This window comes from Eumetopias jubatus, unplaced genomic scaffold (assembly GCF_037043125.1).
Source record: "Eumetopias jubatus isolate StellerSeaLion01/CBP00866 unplaced genomic scaffold, mEumJub1_p1.0 scaffold_14, whole genome shotgun sequence".
NCBI classification, from domain to species: Eukaryota; Metazoa; Chordata; class Mammalia; order Carnivora; family Otariidae; genus Eumetopias; species Eumetopias jubatus.
The window spans coordinates 52571440-52593474 of record NW_028274820.1 but is presented as its reverse complement, the minus strand read 5'-3'; the positions used below and the strand labels follow the sequence as shown (position 1 = coordinate 52593474).

Below are 22035 nucleotides of genomic sequence, written 5' to 3'. Positions count from 1 at the left end.
TAAAGAAGAGTTAATACCTACTCTTCTCAAATTATTCCAAATAAACAAAAGAGCAAAGAGAGCTTCAAAATTCAATCTATGAGACCAGAATTACCCTGATACCAATACCAGACAAAGACACTACAAAAAAAGAAAACTGTACGTCAATATCTCTGATGAACATAGATGTAAAAATCCTTAGCAAAGTATTAGCAAACTGAATCCAACAATACATTAAAAATTATTTGCCATGATCAAGTGGGATTTATTCCAGGGACGCAAGGGTGGTTCAATATCTGCAAATCAATCAGTGTAATACATCACATTAATAAGAGAAAGGACAAGACCATATGATCATCTTAATAGTTGCAGAAAAAGCATTTGACAAAGTACAACATCCGATAAAAACACTCAACAAAGTATGCATAGAGGGACAAAGGCCATATATGAAAAATCCACAGCTAACATCATACTCAACAGTGAAAAACTGAGACCTCTAAGGTCAGGAACAAAACAAGGATGTCCACTTTAACCTTTCTATTTAACATAGTACTGGAAGTCCTAGCCATAGCAGTCAGACAAGAAAAAGAAATAAAAGGCATCACAACTGGTAAGGAAGGAGTGAAATTTGCACTGCAGATGACATGATACTAAAAAGAGAGAGAGAGTGAGTGTTAATAGAATCAGAGCTGCCTTTTAGAAGGATGAATGCTGGTCAGAGTTTCATTCTCAGTCCAGGCCCATTTAGAGAGCAACTATAAATTCCATTCAAACTTCCAGGGTGAGCAGGTGAGGCAGTCTCCCCACCAATGTAATCTCTCTCTCTGTGAGAGTGATGCATTCAGGGCTGGTACATGACCTAAGTTATTCAAGTGTGTTCGTCCTGGGAATTTATCAGAACTACTTGGTGGAAAGTGCTTGTTTTTCCTATTTTTGTTAAGCAATTAAAAGGTAGGCCTAGGGCTGTACTGGGTTATCCCTATCACCATTTGGAGAGAGCATTACTGTATGTAAAGTCCAGCAGCACTAGGATAGGAACTCAGACTTCTAATAATAACATGTGATCACATTGAACTAGTATCTAAGCACAGTTAAAAGAAGCCCTCCAAGTGCCCTCCATTTTTTTTTTAAACTAAGCTAATTTGTATTAGTTTTTTGTTACTTAAAAATTAAGAGTCCCCAAAAAAGTCTAATTCTGCTCAGACATTATATCTTCTTTGGGTGATGTGATTTAAAAATGCTTCATAGCCTATGTCCAAACTCAGAAGGAAGAGTTTGCTGTGACTGATTAGTGATGTTTGCTTTGGGCACCAGAGAGATTTGCCATGACACTCAGGCCCCATTTCTGCCTGCCTTGGTCTGTACTCATGCTGTCCTATAGGATAAGTAAATAGCTAGTTACATGTGGCTATTTAAATTTATTAAAATTTCTCAAAAAAAACCCTTATCTCCTCAGGCATACTAGCCACATTTGCATTAATTTTCAAGTGGCTACACCTGCCTCGTGGCTAGCGCATTAGACAATGCAGATATAGAATTTTCCCACCATTATTTTCAAAGAACTACATAAATACAGCTGTAGCAGGCTAGTAAATGCTCTCTGAGAACTTGTTCCATGTTATCGACTTTAAAACACATATAATAAAATTGAATAGATAGTTCCAATTAAATATGCCAAATGCTTATAACTAAAAAATTATCTCAATGTCTTCTATCTATATTCTTCAGGGGGTTTAGATCTTTGCTTTTACTCAAGAATGCTCAAAATCTAGAAATGTAAAATAGTAGTTCCTCAAGAAATAAGGTGGACCAAATACTAAAGTAAGCTAATTTTCAATCACCCTTTCAGGAACCTGCTACAAGTGCCTCACTCTGAAAACTTTGAGCTCATTAATGGCAAACATCCTTTTTTACGTATATTGATTTCTTTGCTACCCACCAAGATAAGAGGCCCAGCACAAAGTGTGGTTTGTCAGATAAGGAATGAAGATGTCATAAACACTCTCTTTAAGGACACTTTTACCAACTAATTGAGAAGGTAAAAACATCAGTATGGAATATGATATCTAATAATTAAAATACAATGCCAGCTTTTGTAACAAAAATTATAATGATATGAGAATATAGATGAGGAAAATGCCACAATGAAGGTTTTATAAAAATGACTTTTGAATTTATCTTTTATATGGATAGGTGGTAAAGAATGTTTAAATCTTGAGATAAAAATAAAAATAAGAAACTCCAAAGCAAATAGTTTTAGACAAAGAGGAGATCGAGAAACAAAAATAAAGGTAACTCTGACTAGGTAAATTAAGACCACCTGATGAAAAACCCAGCATGCCAGGATATATTTTTATTAAAAGCTGCCTTAATACTAAGGTTTTTGAGCAAACAGATAATGGTTTCCTCCAGATTTCTTTGCCATAAAGGACCGTTTCATTTCAAAGTAACCCTGTAAAAGGCTGAAAACTTAAAGAAAATATAATTGCAAACATTTAATTACTTATTTTCTCTCTTCTTTTAATTTATTTCATTAGATATGTCTAGAGATATATAAGTACATATATTTTCATGGAATCTTTCTCCCAGTTGTTTCAAGTTATAAAATTGTGAATATTACAAATTAGGAGTCTTTTTTCAATCATTCTCATGATTATACAACAGATGGCTAAATGCTTTTAAAATCTTAATTATTATTTTTTGCCAATTTCTCATTCCAATCTTATCTAAAATGTCCTGCCTGTTTCTAATTGAGCATTTTATGGGGAGTGAAAAATATGTCATTAGACTTTGTTACAGTTAATTATAATGAATTTGAGACATAATTCTGCAAAAGCACCATCATTTATTTCTTATTTATATGGTCTTCAAATTATTAATATTTTCTTATCTTACTCTTCATGAAACATATTTCCTTTTTAGAATTATACACAATCTTAGGAATCATTTGCTCCAAACCTTTCCTTTACCACAGAAATCTGAGATACAAAATCATGAAGTCCTGTGTTTAAGGCCGTATATTAGTGACACGGTTAAGACCATAGTTCTAGACTCCTTTTGCTACTCCAAGTCTTGCATTATTATACCATCTGGCTACTACTGCTAATTCCTACCCCAAATGCCATACCATCCTTCCTAGTAACTCATACAGGAAATATGTACTGATACTGCCATATATCAGGCACTGTGCTGGGCACTTTCATACAATACCTTTATTGCTTATAATAATTCTGCAAGGCAATTATTTTCCACACTTGACACTTGAAAATACTAAGCCTCAGAGAAGTCCTTTTAATTTGTCCATGGTTTATATAGCTCTACGTGGTAGCACCATACTAGAATTCTCAGCCAGATCTAACTCCAAACGGTAAGATTATTTTCCATGCTTTGTTTTTCTAGCCTATATCAGCTTTTTCATACTAGTTTCCCCCCACAAACAAACAATTTGAGTTAGATTTCCAAAGTTCTTACAAGGTTGTTTAATTATCACACAATTTGCAACTGATACTTGCTCTTGGCTCTAAAGTAGTTATCATCCATATTGCACATACAATCTGTGAGACCAGCTTCTTGTTTATTGAATTGTGAAACTTAAACCATTTTGTTCCTTGATTCTAACTTAACCACAACTAACTTTTGAATAAATAATTCATAGGAACATTAATATCTATATTTTTTATCATTTTTAAATAAAAAATACATATACATTTATATTTTTTCTGTGTTACAAGAAATCTTACTATTCTAAACCATTTAATTCTTAGGTAAATACTACAGTAATTTATCAACTGTAGCATGCACAATCACTAACAAAAAATGCAAAAGCAAAAAACATTGCTGGTTGAACTATGAAAATATCATCCATTAGACCCATTGAGATTATAGACATGCTTGTCTAAAAAATGAGCATTTTAGAAATAAATCAGAGAAAGACATGTATCATATGACCTCACTGATATGAGGAATTCTTAATCTCAGGAAACAAACTGAGGGTTGCTGGAATGGTGGGGGGTGGGAGGGATGAGGTGGCTGGGTGATAGACGCTGGGGAGAGTATGTGCTACCGTGAGCGCTGTGAAATGTGTAAGACTGATGAATCACAGACCTGTACCTCTGAAACAAATAATACATTATATGTTAAAAAAAAAAAAAAACAGAAGATAGCAGGAAGGGAAGAATGAAGGGGGGGAATCAGAGAGGGAGACGAACCATGAGAGACTATGGACTCTGAGAAACAAACTGAGGGTTCTAGAGGGGAGAGGGGTGGGGGGATGGGTTAGCCTGGTGATGGATATTAAAGAGGGCACGTTCTGCATGGAGCACTGGGTGTTATATGCAAACAATGAATCATGGAACACTACATCAAAAACTAATGATGTAATGTATGGTGATTAGTATAACATAATAAAAAAATAAAATAAAAAAATAAAAATAAAGTTCATTTGCATGTAGTTAAAACTAAAAAAAATGAGCATTTAGAATCAATGAATTAGTTTAAAATAGTTAACTTTTCATAATCAATAGATTAAATCTATCAAAAAGTCTTCTTTTAAAAAGTAAATGACCTATATGGAAAATTAAATTCTACTTTAAAAGGAAACTAAACTTTCTAATTTTTGGAAGGCTACGATTGGTTTTTCTTACCTCATCAAATCTCTAGAGTTTGATATAATTAGAAAAGTAAGAAAAACACAGGACAAAAAATCCTTATAATTCCCAGATCTTGCTTACACAGTAGTTTATACTCCATTCCAACCCAATATTTCATCAAATTTATTTTCAAAGTATCAAAATCAATAGGGTATTATTTCCAATAAAGAAGAGAAAGATGACATACAGAAGAGGGCACAGAATAAAATATCATAAAATAAATCAATAGGCAAAGACTTCAGCACAAAGTATTGGATTCCTTTCAAAATGTGATTTAAAATTATTCAGCCTATTCTATCACAGTTTTTAGCACATGGATTTGTTAGTCATGACCAAGCTGAGAGAGACAGTCAATCATTTATGCTAATCTTTAAAAAATCTATTATAATTAATTGGTAAGAATTATATTGCTTAAATATAAATGTGTTACCTCAAAAAGTTGGAAAGTTTTGTTTAAAAATTATTTTTAAATATTTTACAGGTTTAAAAATCAATGGCAGACTTCTGGTATCAACTCCAACATGTAAAGAGCTTGGAAATCTTCACTTCCATCCTTACCACAAGAAAAAAGCTGAGCAAAGTAAAAATCAAAGTGGTTTTCTTACATCCTTCAGAGGATAGAGGTCTCAGAGTGCTACTCTGAAATCTGGAGAGCCAGGAAAATACAGAAAATCACAGCTGAGCTCAGCTTACTGGAAGCAGAAGCTACTGGAGCCAGTAACTGGTAGGAACCTCTAAATGTAATTTTGATGAGTTACTGGAGTCACAAATTGCTGGAGATTGATATGGACTAGCTTGACAGCTAAAACCCCCAGGGTCCAAACTTAGGGGAGACCTACACATTTATAGGTTTTACTTATAAGAACCCAACCAGGTTCTCTCAGAGAAGATTAGTGAAAAGTTCCTTCCTGTGTAAGTGAAGGCACACAGTAGGGATGGAAGAGGGGAGAAAAGTAACCATTTTGAAATATGCCGAAGGGAAAAGTTACAATGTAAAAATATACCCAGAGCATTTTACATAACAAAAACTTGCCCTGCAAGGGAAAATATCTTACCAGATCTTTATCTGACCTGGAGGGAAGGGCAATTAAAAAAATGAGACTTACTTACAAGATTATAGAACACTGATGCTTCCCAACATTTTACCACCATATCAGTAGGGTTCCAACATAACAACAATAGATTATAACTGTAAGGAGCTGTAAGACAGACTCTATTTATGAAGGAGTTCTTAGGGTAATCCTAAGAAAGGGGAAGAAAACAAAACCAGGAAACTAGGAAACTGAGCCTCTGTCAACTACAGCTAGGGTAAACATTAAATGCAGTCCAGTTCCAGCCAGATTAACATAAAATCTCACACCAAACGCCTAACCACTCAGTTTCTATTTTCTAATATATCACACCCAGCTTTCAGCAGAAAATTGCAAAGCCTGCTAAAAGGCAAGAGAAAATACACTCTGAAGAGACAAAGCAAACATCACACCAGACTCAGATATGATGATTCTGGAATTATCACATAGAGAACTTAAAATACTTATGAGTAATATGTTAAGGGCTCTAATGGAAAAGTTGACAACATGCAAGAACATATGGGTAAATGTAAGCAGAGAGATGGAAATTCTAAGAGGGAATCAAGAGGAAATTCTTGAAATCAAAAGCACAGAATTAAGAATGCTGTGATGGGCTCATCAATTGACTAGAGGTAGCTGAAGAAAGAATCAGGGATCTTGAAGACACATTAATAGAAACTTTCCAAGCTGAAAGGCAAAGGAAAAAAACAAAACAAAACACAATACTCTGGGACTCTGGGACAATTACAAAAGGCGGAATATATGTGTAATGGGGATTCTAAAATAACAAAAAATAAAGGAACAGAAGAATATTGGAATAATGGCTGAAATCCACAGGTATAGGAATCTCACAGAACAGAAAGCAGTATAAATATCAAAAGCTAAACACCTAGGCATATCATATTCGAACTGCAGAAAACCAAAGACAAGAAGACTATCTTCAAAGAAACCAGAGGATAATAGAAAGCAACTTGCCTACAGAGTAACAAGGATAAGAACTGAGCAGATTTCTTGTCAGAAACCTTGCAAGCAAGCAGAGTGTAGTGAAATGCTTCAAGTGCTGCAAGAAGAAACTCCAGCAACTCAGAGTTCTGTATTCAGTGAAATCATCTTTTCAACATGAAGGAGAAATAAAACCTTTCTCAGACAAACAAAAACTAAGGGAATTTGTTGCCAGTAGACCTGCCTTGCGAGAAATAGGAAAAGAAGGTCTTCAATAAGAAAGAAAAGATATAGGTGAGAAACTCCTATCTATGTAAAGGAAGGAATAAATGAAGGAAAAATAAAACTTTATTATTCTTATTTTTAATTGATCTAATAGATTATTCAAAATAATAATATCAACAGCATATTGGGTGATTTTAGCCTACAGAAAAATAAGAAGAATGACAACCATATTATAAAGGATGGGAGGGAGGAACTGGGAATACACTGTTACAAGGAACCTCTACTGACAAAACAGTACAGAGTTATTTGAAAGTAGATGCAGCTTAGCCACAAATATGTACTTCAAGCTCTAAGGAAATCACAAAATAAAATTTGTTAAAGAGGTACAATTGATATACTAAGAAGATAGAGAACATGGAATCATACAATGGTCAATTAAGTTCCAGGAAGGCTAGAAAAAGAGGGTAAATAAAAAAATAATAATAATGAAGAGTAAGTACAGTGATTAGGAAACAATTACACACATGGTGGTAATAATCTAACAATACCAGTAACCACTTCGAATGTGGATGATGTAATACACTAATTAAAAGAGACTGTCAGAGTGGATTTTAAAAAAGACCCAACTTGCCTATAAGAAAACTATTTTAAAAATAAAGACACAGATAGGGGTGCCCAGGTGGCTCAGTTGGTTAAGCATCTGCCTTTGGCTCAAGTCATGATCCCAAGGTCCTGGGATAGAGCCCTGCGTAGGGTTCCCTGCTGAGCTGCCCCTCCCTCTGCTACTCCCCCTGCTCATGCTCACTCTCTCACTCAAATAAATAAATAAAAATCTTCAGAAAAAAATAAAAAAAGATAGATTAAAACTAAAGGGGTGGAGAAAGATATAACACGTTAATACAAGAAATTATAAATTGACACCAAAATGGGGAAACCATTATATACCTATTAGAATGTTCAAAATCCAAAGAACTGAAACTGAAAATACCAAATGCTGGTGAGTATACAGTGACAAGAACTCTGATCCACTGCTGGTGGGTGTGCAAAATAGTGCAGACACTTTGGAAGACAGTTTGGCAGTTTCTTACAAAACTAAACATAGTCTTACCATAAGATCCAGCTATGACACTCCTATGAATTTACCTAATTGAGTTCAAAACTTATATCCACATAAAACCTACATGAGAATGTTTACAACAGATTTATCCGTAATTGCTAAAACTTGAAAGGAGCAGGATGTCTTTGAATAGGTAGATGGATGAACACACTCTGGTTCCTTTATACAACACAGTATTATCTAGCAATAAAAAGAATGAGCTTTCAAGCCACAAAGACACGGAGGAATCTTAAATGCGTATTGCCAAGTGAAAGAAGCCAGTCTGGTAAGGCTACATACATTATACTATATGACTCCATCTACATGACATGCTGCAGAAGGCGAGACTATATAGAGAGACAGAAAAAATACCAAGCATTACCAGGGGTTGGTTTAGGGGGAGGGATGAATCGATGGAGCAGAGAGGAGTTTTAGGGCAGTGAAACTCTTGGGCATTATATTGTAATGATGGACACATGACGTGACATTACTCATGTGTCAAAATCTATAGAACTTTATAACACTAAGAGTAAACCTTAATGTAAATTATGTACTACACTAATAATAATGTATCTAGTGGTTCATTAATTATACCAAATGTACCACACTAATGCAAGATATAAATAAGAACAGAGACTGGGGTGGGGGGGTGGGGTGGAGAATGATCTGAAAGCCCTCTGTATTATCTGCTCAGTTTTTTCTGTAAATCTAAAACCGTTCTAAAACTTAAAGTCTAATAATTTAAAAATAAAGTCAAGGGCAGAAATTAAAACTCAGTTTGGCCCCAGTGAGCACAAAGCATCAATTAGTGTTCCTCCTTTGTTAGATGACAGAAACAAGTCTGCTGCTATTTTTGGAAACCATATTTGGCTCTGAAATGCCAGGGAAATACAAAACTGACAAAACCCTTTATTCCAGTGTTGACATTAGTACTGTAAGTTGCACAGAGCTTAAAAAGAAGGCTTGTCACTTTCTCCCCAGTTACTTATTTAATCAATAAATGTGGCAGAATGTTAGACCTTAAAAAGACTTTCCACATTTTAAAAGAGATACAGTTTTAACTTCATAAAAATAGGTGAAACTAAATTCCTTCTCAACTAGAAACATAAAATTAACTAAACACTCCCTAAATCCTAGGTATGATCCTAAGCTCATCACACGCAATACTTCATTGAATTCCCAAAATAACTGTATGAACCAAGTGCAATAATTATTCCCATTTTGCAGATGACAGAGCCATAGGCCAAGGAGGTTCAGTAAATTTCCTAAAACTGAGGATCCAGATTTCAAACTGGTAGGTGGATTCGAAGCCTATTGTTACTGTGCCACATTGCTTCTTGATTCTGGGAGTACTGGTGTAATTTTATCACAAAAAGATTATTCTAATAATTTTAATCAAGAATGACTGAAACAGTGGAACTAAGATAGAGTACTAAGATAGGTAAAAATCCTCCAGTTTTTGTTAATTTGGAATATGATTCAGAGTGATATTTTAGCAGCGTAAGTGCTATTTTCATGCTATCTATGCAGAAACGTGTGTGCATGACCATGCATGCATGTGAGCAAGTGTTTGTGTATCACGAGAAAAACACAGAATTAGAGAAACAGAGGAAGGGAGAAAGAGATTTTAATACATAAGATAAAGGGGGGGCGCTTGCGTGGTTCAGTCGGTTAAGCGTCTGCCTTCAGCTCAGGTCATGATCCCAGGGTCCTGAGATCAAGCCCTGTGTTGGGCTCCTTGCTTGAGGGGAACCTGCTTCTCCCTCTCCTCCCAGCTCAGTGTTCTCTCTCTCTCTCTTTCTCTCTAATAAATAAAATCTTAAAAAAAAAAGAAAAAAGAAGATTAAAAAAAAAACCTCCTTGTATTAATTCTGGATTATACTAACTTGAATAGGTCACCAAGGTACCACAACATAACTTCTAACAGCTATTCTGAGGGAGATTTATAAAGCTATCTGTCTCATCTCTGCCTTCTTTCCAATTTACCAGTGTGGAAAATAACACTGGCCTTCCAAAACCTTAACTTATGTTTGGACCCCTTCCATATGAGTCTGACTCTAGTGTTGCTGACCATTAAAATGAATATTTCAGTGGGGCTGGAACAGTCCTGTTAGCCCGAGCCAAGCTTTATATGGCTTGCACACTTTAAGAGGTTAATCTAGCAGTATTAAATGGAAAGACTGTAACACTCAAAGAAAGGCAAAGTTCACTGAGCAAGACCCCGATAATATAATGGAGCATAAAACCTCTAGAATATTTTACCGTAATATTTTATGAAATATAAGTACACACTCACTAGAATAGAATCCAATACAAATGGTTCTGTAGGTCAATTCAGTCAGCACATACGCAGTATCTTTGGGAGAAATATGTACAATTTCAAAAGTACCTGGACCTAGATGCTTCCTTTCTCTATTTTATAGTTTATTATCAGTCTAGAAATATACTATATTGGGGGGAAAAAATCACCTACCACAGTATAATTTGGCACCAAAACATAAAAGTTCAATAAAATAGTACAAATTTCAGTATCAACAAATCCTTGTGTTGTGGAACAAAAAGAAACACAGCAGTTAATTCTAAAAGGAAGTGCTATTTTAAGTGTGGGTGATAAACATAAAAATTGAAACAATGATTTCATTCTCAACTTCACAACTAATTACGAAATCCTTTAATGTGCATTGTTGTGAAAGGAGCAAAAGACTCTCAATTCCTACATTTAAAAGAAAAGCGATTTAGGAATGGGCTTGATTAGAGCCACCTATTTGTATTATTCTGATGTTTCCTAAATGCTAGGAGCAACCATGATCCTCCTAAGGGGAAAGGAAGTAAAGGTCCACTTTGCATGACAAAGGTCAGATTTCCGCAGACAAATGAGACTTCTTTGATTGACTGTTCCTAGGTTATCACTGTCTGGCTGGGTCCTAGGAGGTCAAGAAAGGTTCCAAACTCTGCTCACTGCTTAAGGGACACCCCTGGGGCCACTTTAATCATTTTAAGATCATAACAACTTTTCTTATTCTGGTTCCAGCTTTACTCCCTTAAATCTTGCTAATACATATTGGCAAGTCAGTCCTGAGGTAGGTTAAAAAGAAATTGGAAGTATTTAGTATTATATGCAGATCAAAAGAGAGAATCCACTCATTTAACAACTTCTTTTAAATCTAAGACTGAGTTCAGTGAAATTCAAGTAGACCACAGAGGGTGATAATCAGGCCCCAGTAGGAAAGTTTGACTCTATTATAGCTGTCCTGGTATTTACACTATGTGATCGATGCCACTACTCTAGATTTCATTTAATATGATGTAGCTTTATACAAAATTATCTTAGTTTCCCCAATCATTACAAAGGTTTACTTGTGATTATGGTAATATTTTGTTTGCTTTTTTGTAACAGCTAGTAAGTCATAAACATACAAGAAATGCTGAAGTAAAAATTATCACTTGACTGTATTTCAATGCTCTTCTATTTAGTGCAAATACATGTATAAACTTTCTCACAGTGGACTGGAAATACATCAAATGGATCACGTGGATAAAAGTTAGAAGAGTTCCATTCTGCCTATTTGTAATTAATGAAGGATATCTCTTAAGTACTTTAAATAATGTGTATAAAACATCTGTATTTAATTATAACATCCTTCCTTTAGATGATGGGAATTAAATTAAGAAATATTTTGAAACCCCGATACAGATATAAAAGTATTAATGGCTGTTCAAGAACTTCATTAGTATAACACTTGAAAAAGTTTGGTTTCATAAATCAACGGCCTGACGCTTCATTTATATCATATTTTCAATTTTAGAAAGGGAATAACCTTAACATATTAGGCAAATACAGAAAATATAACACTAGCAAAGACAAGGGTTGGATCTTTTTACTATTGTTATATATCACACAGACACAGAAAATGTCTTTCATATTAGTACAGATTTGAATAAAATTTTGTAACATATACAGTGAGCAAGATTTCTCTTTGAATTCTGTTGTGGACTGAGAATTTTTACAAGAATAAATTAACAGCTTGCTAGTCATTCCTTACAGAGGAAAAAAAAAATCCTGAACTGTTCTCATGGAAACTGGGACAAAAAGTATGGGTTTTCAGTACTTGTTCTTAAGTATTGAAAAAGATCAGATTTTCTTTCTGGATGCTTTACTGGTTCCAAATGCCACTTCTTTTCAAAGTCAGTGTCAGTTCTGCAGTCCGTTTTCAGTCTCCCAGTGGTAAGAATATATTCAAAGGCTGTGTGCACAGCAGGGCAGAAGTCTTTCTCCATGACTGTAACTATATCACTCATCAGTAACCTCCTGCCATAAAGGGGACTTACGTTTTCTTTCCTTTTAGTGACTCCTTGGGCTCTTGAATGCCAGTCACTGCCCTGAGACCTGGGGCAATATTCACATAATCTCTGTCAATAGTTCCTACATAAGCTACTGGTGCAACTAAATGTCAAGACAGCAGATCAAAGTCGGCGTATTCTAAAACTCATGTCCTTTATGGACCGATTTTCATAAACTATATACTCTGCCTTAGAAATAGATGGAAGCTCGCTCTTTGCTTTGTTCCATTTATCCCAGCAAAGTTTATTTATGTGAAAGGCAATTTGATTTGTACGTAATAGTGTGAAATTCTGATGCAATGCATAAATCTCATTCTCCCCTCCGCATAGCCCCCTGGAGGTATTTTGCTTCTTGTATTTTACTACACCTATTGTCTGATAGTAGAAATGCAAAACTCCTTGGGCTACTAAAATAAAAAGGCAGAGATTCCTTTGTAATACTTCACTGTCCTACCCCAGTGCCTGGTACAAAAGATGGTAGGAAATAAGTTCTGACTTATAACAGATTTTATTTTTAAATCTTCATTATGCTATAGGTAAATTATGACAGACAACAGTTAAGCATGTGTTTTTTACAGTATATTATATCAATTTTAATTATTCAAGATTGCTTGGGGAAATGAATATAATTGTTGGAAAGCATTTTTGCTCTCCTGATTTCAAATACAAATTACATAGATCTAGTCTTCTTAAGTAGACCTGAGTAAAATACAATGGACCAAACTATCTTCTCCGAATACCTTTTCAGATCAGTTCTGGGTACAAAGATTTTAAAATTTACAGCTTTCTCTAAAAAAAAAAACTGTATTTGGAAAACATGAGATTTAGAACAGAATGTACACCAATGCTATTTATGCTTATATCTAGCTGAAGTTTAAATATATTTATTACAGAGGTAAAAGCATGTTAACACATTAAATATGCACGTATCAGAGGGCTGAAAAAGGAGAAGATGAGCAAACAAATACTAGGCTTAGAGCCAGAAGGCGGTTTACTAAACTCCAAATAGAAGTTTCATTGTCCCAGTTCCCCTAAGCAAATTTTTATATAAAAATTACATGAGATCATTAGGTACAAAGCATCACAGAGTTCTCCTGCAATCTGTGAGACATTAGGCAAGTCACTTAACTCAGAAGGTAGCCTTGGTCTTATCTGTTTTAACCACCTTACACAATTAAAGTTTACAGGTTTTAAAACGTGTGAGGAAAAGAAAGTTTATTATTCCCATTTTTCGCAGTAAATGGCCGAGGTGGAAGAAAAATTTAGACAAATGGAGGAAATTACAGAGGTCCTCATTAGTGGAGAAATTGTATTTCTATTTTCCTTAATTCTACTCTTTCTTACCAATAAGATAATAATTTGTTTCAAATCCAAATACAATGAACTTTTAAACTAAAAAAGATCCTTCGATTATATCCTGAATCAGCTGATGTTGGAATTGGGGGCTGTATGTGTGTGCATGCACACGTGTGTTTACGTTAAGGGCAGGGGTGGAGAGAGCATAAGAGCTATGGTGCAAATCCTTTAGCTTTCCTCTAGAGGATGGCAAAGTGAAACCACAGGTACATTATGGAAGAGCGAGTGGAGTCTTGCTAAACCAACTTACCAGTTTTTCGAAGGGGGAAATCATCCTTCGCATCCTGTGCTCCTGGTAATGTGTATTTGTAGGATGGAGATGTTCCACTCAGGGGTGGAGAGCTTTGATCCAGTGACGTGTGGTGGGCAGCCCTACCAAAGAAAAAGAGGCTTCACCATTTGCTCTGGAGTTTGCACTGTGTGTTGGTCAGCAGTAATCAGTTGCACATGCTGCACATGTGCCTCAGCTGTGTTTATGTTCTTTCTTTCCAGTGTGTACAAACCACAGCCTCACGGAACCACGTTCACTTTAGCAATAAGCTATATAGAACGCTGCAGGATCCCCAAGAACGACCACTGTGTGTCCAGTCACTCACTTATACAGAAGTTTGCTTCACTAAAAGAGAATTAACCAAGAGCCTGAGTTTGGATCACCTGAGATTACTGTGGGTGTTTTCTTACGCGCCATACTAGTGAAAAAGTCATCACCGGAATCCTTTTTAGTCAACCGGGTAGACTAGCTAGAGTAAAAGTAACCATGTAGAAGGGACTTCATTTTCAAAAATTGCTAGGTAGTACATAAAAGTCCATGAGGATGGCTTTTCTACCATAGTGATACCACTGTGTCAATAGCCTCAGATCTCCTGACTTGTAGAGCACCTCCAAGGTAAAGGTTGGCGATCACATATTTCTTCAATAGGAAACTGATTTTTAAAAATGTTTTATCTTCCCCGCATAAATATAGTGAAAGGAAACGTTTTCAGGACTGACCACAGATTATCCAGTGGACACGAACATCCACAATTACGATACGTGAAGAAAACAATGAACAGGGCATGGTATCACTACCATGATGATTATCCTACCAGTATCATTTATCTGAATCACACATTCTCAAAAATTAACTGGTTTAAGGGCACTTCATCTAGGCCTAACAGGCAAAAAAGTATTAAATTCGGATTCCATAAATTAATGATTTATGGTGTCTGGCGTCAGACCCTACTGAAGTTCAGTTCAGTACAAAAAAGGATTGCTAAGTAAATGTTTAATATACCCAAGGGGACAGCTAAAGAACTTTCAGCTGACATGCTGTTTGCATGTATTTGTTTCCCACTTAAAAAAGGTATTGTGCCTTCTTAAAATGAGCTTTAACTTAGAAGGAATATAAATTAGTTATAAATTATGTATACAATTTTAGGTAATAAAGCGGTATTTATTTCTAAACACCCTGTGATGTTAACTGAACATTTGAAAATTTTCTTCAGGGACTGGCTTCTCAAGTCAACTGACATGCCCGATAGAAATTACGTAAACCATTAAAAAGTATTTATATGGCACTCTGGAATCTGCCTCAGTGATTCTTTTTTTGGATGTTGAGAAGGGCAGATACTTTTAAAACAGAATTAGAAGTATAATGACTCTTTAAATAGAAGTCTTGGGATGCTTACAGTTTCCATATAGAGTAATCAAGTATGTATTCCCTTATCCTTGATGATACGAGGAATCAAAAAAAACTCTTAAGTGTAAAATCTGATGGTCATTCAGTAAACATATAAAATGAGAGAAATGAAACTATTTTCTATTACAACCTATTATCCAAACATTTGCCTATCAGTGTTTGTCCTGATTTTTAAAAACACCACATTCTTCCTATTTTCCTGAGACGAGAATCGTGTATCTCACAGTTCTCTTCACTGGAGCTGGGGAAACATGGTTCCCAACATCTGTAAAAGCAGAGTGTCTGATGTTGTCAGCTTGTGTGTGAGAAGTCAGTGTGCTCGGCTCACAGTGTAGCAAGAATTGAAGTCAGATGGTCAGGGGTAAACTTGTCACGGAAGACTCAGCTTTACTTCCTTGCCTCTGTTCTCTTTCTCTTCCCTCCCTTGTCTTCCTGCCCTTTTTTTTTTTTTTCCTTTCTTTAAGTCAAAAAGCTTCTGGTCTTTTAAAAATAGCTCAGATCTCCACCTTCTATGGAGCCAAGTAAAATAAAGTCTCAACCTGCCAAATCTTCAGAAATTATTGTAAAGATATCAGATGCACCATCTGAGAATAGAAAAATGCAAAATAGGAACTAATTTCTCTGCCCCACCCCACATTTCTGTTATTCATTCACCAAAACCATATCTACCTCCTTGCCCTCGAGAGGACACTTGCTAACATTTACTAAGTGTTACTCTCTGTTGCATACTTGACCACATTATTTCCTAGGACCTTTCCAGCAACCCCGGAGGGCAGGTACAATCATTATGATCTTTTCACAGAGAAGGACGAGAATTCAAGGAGCTTGTCCATGGCCACATAGCTGAGAACTGGCAGACCCCAGTCCTTTGCCCAGGCTGACCAAGTACAGAACCTGTGTTCTTGACCCCTAGGAATGAAAAAGGCCAAACACTGAACATACGTGTACCAGAGCTTGGGATGGCGGCTCACGGAATGATTTTTTCCATTTGTTGGAGTGTCTTTTGTTGCTGATTTACTCAATAGGAATTCTTGAAGCTTCTGCTTTACTTCTGTACTTGCCACTGCCCCTGAAACACACACACACAGAAATAGATGTTGATTTGGGGCTTTGTCTATTTGTGCCTCTGGAGTATTTAGCAAAAATTAAGAAGTATCACCACTGGTCACTGCATATGAGGCTTTCCTATTAAAAGAAGAAATCAGAGTCTAAACAGGATTTTGAAAATGGCATAGTAATGTTTTGTAACTACTGCTCAAACTGCCAATTTTCAAAGGACCTTTGATGATTTCTTTAATTGCTTCTGCAGAATAGGGAGTCCCAGAATTAACACTAATTTTTTCCTAAGGTTAAAAAAATGAGGAGTAAAACAATGCCTTTTAAAAATCAAGAGTCTTAGGGGACGGGGACCACATAAGTGATTGAACACAATACAATGATCTTTCCTGAATTGCTAGTTTGAAAAACTCACGTTTTAAAAAACTCTTTTGAGCATTAAACAAATAAAATCACTGACAGTTCCAGTTCAAGTCATCTGATTTTAAACCGTGCTACATCCTGATTTTGAAATGACCTCAGAAAGGGGAATTATTTGGATCTGTCTCCCTCTTGTGGATAGTTTTTTTTAACAAATGTTCTGCCTTCAACCTTCCCAAAGTCTGGTACTCAAAAACTAGTTGGAGGCTTGACTTACAGAGCAATTATTACTTGAGCAGGAGGAAGGTATAGTGGGGAAATGTGGAAGCAAGTTTATTAATAAAACAATAGGGCGGGGCGCCTGGGTGGCTCAGTCGTTGAGCGTCTGCCTTCGGCTCAGGTCGTGGTCACAGGGTCCTGGGATGGAGCCCTGCATCGGCTCCCTGCTCCGCGGGAAGCCTGCTTCTCCCTCTCCCACTCCCCCTGCTTGTGTTCCCTCTCTCGCTGTGTCTCTGTCAAATAAATAAAATCTTAAAAAGAAAAAAAACACAATAGGGCATGGCTAATTTGCTTTAGTAGAACATTTTTAAGGTTCAAAACAAGAGAAATCAGTATCCTTGCCCAAAAATGCTCCATTTACTTCCTCAGACACTGCAGACTGAATGCAGAGAGAGGAGATGTGAATGTCAAAGCTTGACATTGGGGTCCATAATTTATTCTTTTAACTAAACGCAGACAGTTTTGACAAGTTTGATTCCGCTCCTTATCAGGCTTCTTCCTGAATGACGACCAGCTGAACATGAGGGAAGAGATCGATCTTTTACCCCTGGTGCCTCTTACTTTCTCGTCCTCTATCTTTGCCTCTGAGGGGAGGAAGCGGCTGCTCTCTGCGGTGCCTCTCTACTTCCTGTTCTTGCCTCTGCTGCTCCAGTTTCTGCTCCTTCTCTAGGAGTTCTTGCTGCTGTTTGATGGCTAGGAGTTCCTGTTGCAACTTGCGAGAAGAGAAAGACATGAGAGTGTGCAATTTCTTTTGGCTTCATTGTCACCACTGACCCAAATCAAACTCTTAGGAGCTTCTGGAACTTGTTTCTGTTTCGTTTACATTTTTACTCACTTTTTGGGTAAATTATTGGAATCTCAACACAAACAACTAACTCCATAGATGGTCTTCAGATCATCAATCAGCACGTTTTTAGGTAGCTTCATTACCCGTGCCGCCCCACCAAGTGAGTACCAAATTTGCTCTAATCTTCAGTTCCCTGAGTAGCATCTCTTTGTACATGTGAAATATAAGAAACAGGCAATGGCAAAAATGGCCCAGAAGTCTGTTTTATCGAGTCCCTCCCGTGATAAATAAACTGAAATCTTCATTTATTATCCTGAGAAATGTTTTGAAAGTAATCAAATCGAAGGAATGGTGAGAAATGAGTTAATTTGGGGGAAGTCTACCTGAAACAGAATGAACGTCAAAAATTTCAAAACCTGGGGTGCCTGGGTGGCTCAGTCGTTAAGCATCTGCCTTTGGCTCAGGTCATGATCCTGGGGTCCTGGGATCGAGCACCGAGTCAGGCTCTCCGCTCAGCGGAGAGTCTGCTTCTCCCTCTGCCCTCCCCCTGCTCGTTTCTCTCTCTTTCTCTCTCTCAAATAAATAAAATATTTTTAAAAACCTTCAAAACCTTACAGAAAATGTCCTCAGATTAATATATCTATACATCCATAGTAGGCTCTTCTCTCAGAAGAGCAGAAGCCTACTTCATTCATTCAGCAGGCAAAAACCTTCAGATTAGAGATGGGTCAAAACAAAATCACTTCCATTAAACTACTGTCAGGCTGTCTGAATCCCTTGACTTCACTTCCAAACAATAAGTAACATGAACATGAAGGATTTTTTTTTTTTAAGATTTTATTTATTTATTTGGCAGAGAGATACAGAGAGAGAGTAAGTAGGCAGAGAGGCAGGCAGAGGGAGAGGGAAAAGCAGGCTCCCCGCCGAGCAGGGAGCCCAATGCGCGGCTTGATCCCAGGACCCTGGGATTATGGCCTGAGCCGAAGGCAGCTGCTTAGCCGACTGAGCCACCCAGGTGCCCCGAACATGAAGGATTCTTAATAACTGTGTTGACATGTCTGTTTTCTCTCGGATGGAGAAACAGGTACCTATGAATAATAGTAAATGTGCTCCCTGCGGAGTAACTAAAGATTTTGAGTCCCACTTAGGCTCTGCTATTACTAGATATGAAATCTAGGCACCTTACTAAACTACTCAAAGCCCTGGCTCCTCATATGTAAGACAAATAATCTCCATCAAACATCATGTTCAGAATGCACATGAAATTTAGTTTGTAAGTTTGAACCATACTGATTTCAATTATTATTACTGTTTTTAGATCTCAGTCCTAATGAAGTTGGTGTAATTTGCTATTTATATTAGATAGCTACCTAAAACTCTGAAATTTATGCTGAAAAGTAAGACAACAAAAACAAAAAGCTTTGTGGACTGTTATCAGTGTTACTCTGGAGTGAAAGGAAGCCAACTTCGCATGCCAAACGTGATAGCCTCACCTCTCCCAGAAGGATACGGTTAGAAGCATTTCTGGTTATTCTTCTTATTAAAATCTTTGGCATTTTGGCTTTGATATATCAATCCCTTATTGGAATACTTTATATACTCCATTGTAAAAGAAAACTTTATAACTTCACTTAAACTCTGCCTTAAATATTAATTCTATACAGTTACTGGGATTGGTGAAATTGATTTCAACCAAAACCCCAATGAAATTGAAATTTAATCTATCTTAGGAATCTACAAAAGCACACAATTTAATTTCCATAGCTACTATTCATTATTGAAGACTGCAAGAATGACACTTAAAAAAAAAAAGAGAAAGAAACAAAACATCAACTGCCCAGTTTCAGATGTTCTGATACATGACACAGGGAGGATGATGTGGTAGTTTTGATGGCAGACAAGGCAAGACTACAAATCTTGGAACAACCATTTACTGGTGTGTGGTATTGGGTAAGTTTCAGTATGTCTCTCTGCCTGAACTTATTAGGTAGAAAAATGGGATAACAGCATCTAACTCAACAGATGTGGATTACAGAAGCCAAAGATTCATAATGTTAATATAAGTAAAGTTTCATGTACTGTGTGTTCCTCATAAACCTAAAATCCAAATGAATGTTGAAAGCATCAACTCAGCCTTTCCCATAGAAAATGCTGAGTAAGTCCACAATAGCCAAACTGTGGAAAGAGCCAAGATGTCCATCGACAGATGAATGGATAAAGATGTAGTATATATACACACAATGGAATATTATGCAGCCATCAAAAGGAATGAGATCTTGCCATTTGCAATGACGTGGATGGAACTGGAGGGTGTTATGCTGAGTGAAATAAGTCAATCAGAGAAAGACATGTATCATATGACCTCAGTGATATGAGGAATTCTTAATCTCAGGAAACAAACTGAGGGTTGCTGGAGTGGAGGGGGGTGGGAGGGATGGGGTGGCTGGGTGATAGACATTGGGGAGGGTATGTGCTATGGTGAGCGCTGTGAATTGTGCAAGACTGTTGAATCACAGATCTGTACTTCTGAAACAAATAATGCAATATATGTTAAGAAAAAAAAAGAAGAAGAAGAAGATAGCAGGAGGGGAAGAATGAAGGGGAGGAAGTCAGAGGGGGAGACGAACCATGAGAGACGATGGACTCTGAAAAACAAACTGAGGGTTCTAGAGAGGAGGGGGGTGGGGGGATGGGTTAGCCTGGTGATGGGTATTAAAGAGGGCACATTCTGCGTGGAGCACTGGGTGTTATGCACAAACAATGAATCATGGAACACTACATCAAAAACTAATGATGTAATGTATGGTGATTAACATAACAATAAAAATTTAAAAAATGCTGAGTAAAATAAAACAAAAAATTTAAAATGTAAAAAGCTTCCTAAACTTAAAAGGAAATTTAAAGGAGGTCTTTAGTTTCTGAGAAAAACAGCTTATTACTTTGGAAAATCATTTCAAAAACTGAGTTTTTCTTTGAGCTATCTCAGAATCTTTTTTCTGTCAAGAGCCTCCTCTTCTCTATTGTCCAGATGTCAGTAAACCTACTGTATTACTTTGTTTGAGCTAAAGTAGCAATTACCTACTTGCTACTATTAACTTGTGAATAAAATGAAACAATACATTACATCAAAAATTTTTATATTGATCTTTACAACTACAGAAGGTATCAAATATAAATGAAGAGAAGTATTTAAACCAGTAATGTATTACTATTGCCCTGTATTCAATGCAACATGAATCAGTTACCACAGCCAAATGAAATATTATAGTTACTCTTAAAAGTGTGGTGAAGAATATAAATTTTATTCATTCATCACTGTCATTCTCACATGCCAAGAATGAATGGAGAAGGAAATCTAAACATCAATGTTCCTGGTATTTTTTCAAGGGTCAGATAATAATGCTTTAAAAATAAGTCTATAAACTAAATTAAGGTTTCCTATTCTACAAAATACAGCCATGAGCTACTGGTTCTATATGAGACCCAAAACAAAATCCCCACTCTTAGTTTTAAGGTATCTTATAAGATTAATAAATTGCAAGAGTTCTTTTAGTAAAGTTCCCTAAAGAAGAAAACTATGATGTTTTACATCAGATGTCAAAACCTTTTTTGGAAAAGAAGATAAAAGAGGTCTTTCAGGCTAAGGAAGTATATCTTAAAAAAGAAAGGACGTAGGGAAGAACATATAGCATTTTTAACTTCTCAGACAGTAATATTAGTGTGGTAGAATTTTATAATATGAACATAGATTAGTTATCTATATTAATCTGACATAAATGTGCTTGTATTTGATATGCAAGTGAGTAATAGATCAAGTGTCTAGAACCTGTAATTTATTGCATTAGTAAATTAACATGTATTTACATCATTTTGAAGGACATAGACATAAAAATTGAATTTTATTATAAGTATTTGCTGATTTATATTACTGTCATAATAAATTCAAACTAAACATCTACTTAATCGGACCAAAATAGCTTTGCTTTAAATGTCTTTGTCAAGAATGTGAAAAGACAGTTTCACAAATAAAGCGAAAGTGATATTTATCTTAAAGATACAAGAAGAAATAGATACACAGATACATCTAAAATGACTTGATAACAAAATAGTCTATCATAAAAAATTCTGGGACATGGATATATTTCTCCCAGCATAATTTACCCAACTTGGGTCTCAAACTGTCAACTACTCCCAAAATTCTTTCAATAAATTCTTAT

At 36.1% G+C, this 22035-nt stretch overlaps 1 protein-coding gene across 5 annotated transcripts in view; it reads right to left on the bottom strand.

Annotated features, from left to right (window-relative positions):
- The window catches only part of HDAC9 (histone deacetylase 9), a 733933-nt gene that overhangs the window by 427197 nt on the left and 284701 nt on the right, over positions 1 to 22035 (bottom strand). For all 5 annotated transcript variants that reach the window (XM_088018628.1, XM_088018630.1, XM_088018632.1 and 2 more), the window contains 3 exons: positions 17593 to 17743; positions 16279 to 16405; positions 13909 to 14030 (listed from right to left, as the gene is read on the bottom strand). In XM_088018628.1, coding sequence (XP_087874754.1) covers positions 13909 to 14030; positions 16279 to 16405; positions 17593 to 17743 — 400 coding nt within the window. The remainder of the gene's footprint in view (positions 1 to 13908; positions 14031 to 16278; positions 16406 to 17592; positions 17744 to 22035) is intronic.